This window comes from Octopus bimaculoides, chromosome 29 (genome assembly GCF_001194135.2).
Source record: "Octopus bimaculoides isolate UCB-OBI-ISO-001 chromosome 29, ASM119413v2, whole genome shotgun sequence".
Classification (NCBI taxonomy): Eukaryota; Metazoa; Mollusca; class Cephalopoda; order Octopoda; family Octopodidae; genus Octopus; species Octopus bimaculoides.
In genome coordinates, this window is record NC_069009.1 from 4,070,978 (window position 1) to 4,074,502 (window position 3,525).

The 3,525-nt window shown below is 37.3% G+C and overlaps 1 protein-coding gene across 1 annotated transcript in view; it reads left to right on the forward strand.

Moving 5' to 3' along the window:
- LOC128251218 (leucine-rich repeat-containing protein 70-like) overlaps nucleotides 1–3,525 on the forward strand; it is a 6,876-nt gene that overhangs the window by 609 nt on the left and 2,742 nt on the right. Inside the window, exons 2-4 of the mRNA XM_052977842.1 lie at nucleotides 1,530–1,601; nucleotides 1,771–1,842; nucleotides 2,522–2,593. Coding sequence (XP_052833802.1) covers nucleotides 1,530–1,601; nucleotides 1,771–1,842; nucleotides 2,522–2,593 — 216 coding nt within the window. The remainder of the gene's footprint in view (nucleotides 1–1,529; nucleotides 1,602–1,770; nucleotides 1,843–2,521; nucleotides 2,594–3,525) is intronic.

Consider the following 3,525-nt stretch of genomic DNA (forward strand, 5'->3'; position numbering starts at 1 on the left):
AAGTTGAAATATTCTTATTTATAGTATTTCATTGACATTATATTTCTAAATCTGTAATGTCTTCCCATACTTCATTTTAAGCTCCATCACCAGTCTTAACCTCATCAATCTTTTAGAGAAACGTTGTCATCTGTTGGCATTGATACATCAATTAGAAAGTATTTTTGTCTTCATGATCTCTGACAACTATGTCTGGCCTATTGGCCTTAATTTCTTTGTGTGTGTATTGGCATATCCCAGAATATGGTTGCTTTCTCGTTTTCTGTGACCTTTTCTGGCGTGTGCTTATACCATCTTTTTTTCTGTTATTATTCCATAGTGTTGGCATAGCTTCAGTGTATGCAGGTCCCAACTCTTTGAATATATTCCTTCTTAGCCAGGACTTAGAAACACCTATATTTCCAAAGGTGAATTATCCAAACACCAAAGAATTCCTCTTAACACATGGCTATGATTCTCCCCAACTACTTCTGCTTGTGATCAGAGATGCACATATTGTCAACCACTAAGGGACAGGCTCAACTGGTTAAGGTCAAACAACTGACATGCAAATCTGTGGTATTGAGCAGAATATTTACTGTAGCCCGTCTTTTCTACCAAAACAAAACAATGCTTTTTTTCTTTTTATTCTTTCCGTTGTTTCAAATTTAACATAACTTTTCCACCACTGTTTTATATTTTCAATTCTTCATGATCAGTCTCATCTTATTCATCACCACCATCAACAATATTATCAACTTCATAAACATTTGCACCAACTACATCACCGTCATAATTAGTGTCATCAGTTTAGTTATCATCATCTTCACCAGAAACATTACCAGCAACATTCATCAACAAAATTATCGTCAGAATCACCGTAATTATCCTCATCAACTTCATTGTCACAACCATCACCATCACACCAACATTATCTTCATCAACCTTACCACCATCCTTCCGTCCTACGTCTCATCGTTATATTTATCACTCCCACCACCTCCACTCTCCTCATCCTCTTACTCCTCCTCACTATTATCATCGCCATTACTTACTTTATTTTTCTTCCAGCAAGTATTTGTTTCGCCATTTTATGTTAGTGGAGGCCATTTATTTTATGTTAGTGGTTAGGGCAGCGGACTCACGGTCATAGGATCGCGGTTTTGATTCCCAAACCGGGCGTTGTGAGTGTATATTGAGTGAAAACAACTAAAGTTCCACGAGGCTCCGGCAGGGGATGGTGGCGAACCCTGCTGTACTCTTCCACCACAACTTTCTCTCACTCTTACTTCCTGTTTCTGTTGTGCCTGTAATTCAAAGGGGCCAGCCTTGTCACACTCTGTGTCACTCTGAATATCCCCGAGAACTACGTTAAGGGTACACGTGTCTGTGGAGTGCTCAGCCACTTGCACGTTAATTTCACGAGCAGGCTGTTCCGTTGATCGGATCAACTGGAAACCTCGACGTCGTAAGTGACGGAGTGCCAATAAATATTTTATGTTATACAACTCTTGTACTTTCTCCTAAAAACTAATTTTTTTATATTACAGATATTTACAATACAATAAGATCGAAAAAATAGAAGTAAGAGCCTTCGATGAACTGCCCAGTTTGAGAACACTGTAAGTTAGAGAAATCTTGTTGATAAATTACTAAATATTTAAAATCTTTCATGGAATTATTCATCATCGCGATCTACTTTCCATCCCTTCCATCGTAGAATTGTTTAGCCAAAATTCTGTCACAAATATATTCTATATAATTCCTTCTTTACTCAATTTTATGTTGCAGATTTTTAACTGGTAATAAAATCAAGGAAATCAATGCGGACACATTCCGAAATCTGTTCAGTTTAGCATATATGTAAGTTGAATCAGTTTGTTTTTAAATAGTATTTCATTGACGATATTTCTAAATCTGTAATCCATTTTCATCCTTCATTTTCAGTTCCCTCACTCGTTTTTCCAAAGATAAGTTATATTGCTTGTGAATCTGTGTATATGAGTGAGAGCCCATTTCTTAAATATCGGATTTATAAGGGCGTGATACTTCATGTATATATATGTTTCTGTATATGTGTAAAATCTGTCTCTGTTCAAAATCTGTGAATGTCAGTGAATGTGAGTAAGGGACCATTCCTTAGATCTGGAATATGAGTGTGTGACAATTAAGGGGAAAAAATTAGTGCAAACAGGTCTAGTAGTGCTTTTGGTAGGGTTCATAGGTGTCTGGGGAAACAAATTAAAGTTAAGGTATATAATACATGCGTCCTCCCATCTTTGCTCTATGGAAGTGAGGCATGTGTCGTGTACCGTAGGCAGGTAAGGCAATTGGAACGATTTCATCAATACTGTCTGAGAAAAATTGGGGGGATAAACTGGAAAAGGGCTATTAGTAATGTGGAAGTGCTTAAGAGGAGTGACAGTAGCAATATAGTGTCAATGATCTACTTTCTATCCCTTCTATCATCTAATAATTTATCAAAACGTCTGTCATAAATATGTTCTATACAATTCCTTCTTAAATCAATTTTATGTTCCAGATACTTGAATTATAATGACATCAGAGAAGTCAAAGCCGATACCTTCCAAAATCTGTCCAGTTTAACATATATGTAAGTTGAATCAGTCTTCTTTTACAGTATTTCAGTGACGAAATTGTGTACAATCTATCTCCGTCCAATGTGTAAAATCTATGTCTGTCCAAAGTTTATTCATGTCTGTGAATGAGTGAGGGTACATTCCTTATATTTGGAAAATATGAGTGTGTGACAATGAAGAAGAAAAATTAGTGCATACATGTTTATGTATATCTGTGTGTGTGTGTGTGTGTGTGTGTGTGTGAGAGAGAGAGAGAGTTTGTGTGAGTCTGTTTGTGTATGGATGTGTGCATGCGAGTGTATCAAAATGTATATGTAATTCGGTCTGTATATCATGTGCGGTGTTTACGCCTCCATCACCACTGATTACCATCCTAACCTCTTCTTCTTCTTCTTCTTCTTCCCCGTATTCTTTTCTACTTCTTTTTCTTCTTTTCCTTCGTTTTCTCTTCATCTTTTTCTTCTTCTACTCCTCCCGTTCTTCCACCTTCTATTCTTCTTGTTCTTGTTCTTTTTTCTTTTTCTACTCTTACCTCTCTTCTTCCACCTCTTCTTCTTCGTTTTCTTCTTCTTCTCCTCATTCTTTGCCCTCTTTTTCTTATTCTGACTTTGACCTTTTCTTTCACAATTCCTTCATATTTCCAATGGGAATTCATTCACAGAGATATGAGTATTTAAGGCGGCGAGCTGGCAGAAACGATAGCACGCCTTTCATCCTTTCAGGGTCGATTAAATAAGTACCAGTTACGTACTGGGGTCGATGTAATCGACTTAATCCGTTTGTCTGTCCTTGTTTGTCCCCTCTATGTTTAGCCCCTTGTGGGCAATAAAGAAATAGGTAATTCGTCTGCCGCTACGTTCTGAGTTCAAATTCCGCCGAGGTCAACTTTGCCTTTCATCCTTTCGGGGTCGATTAAATAAGTACCAGTTACATACTGGGGTCAATA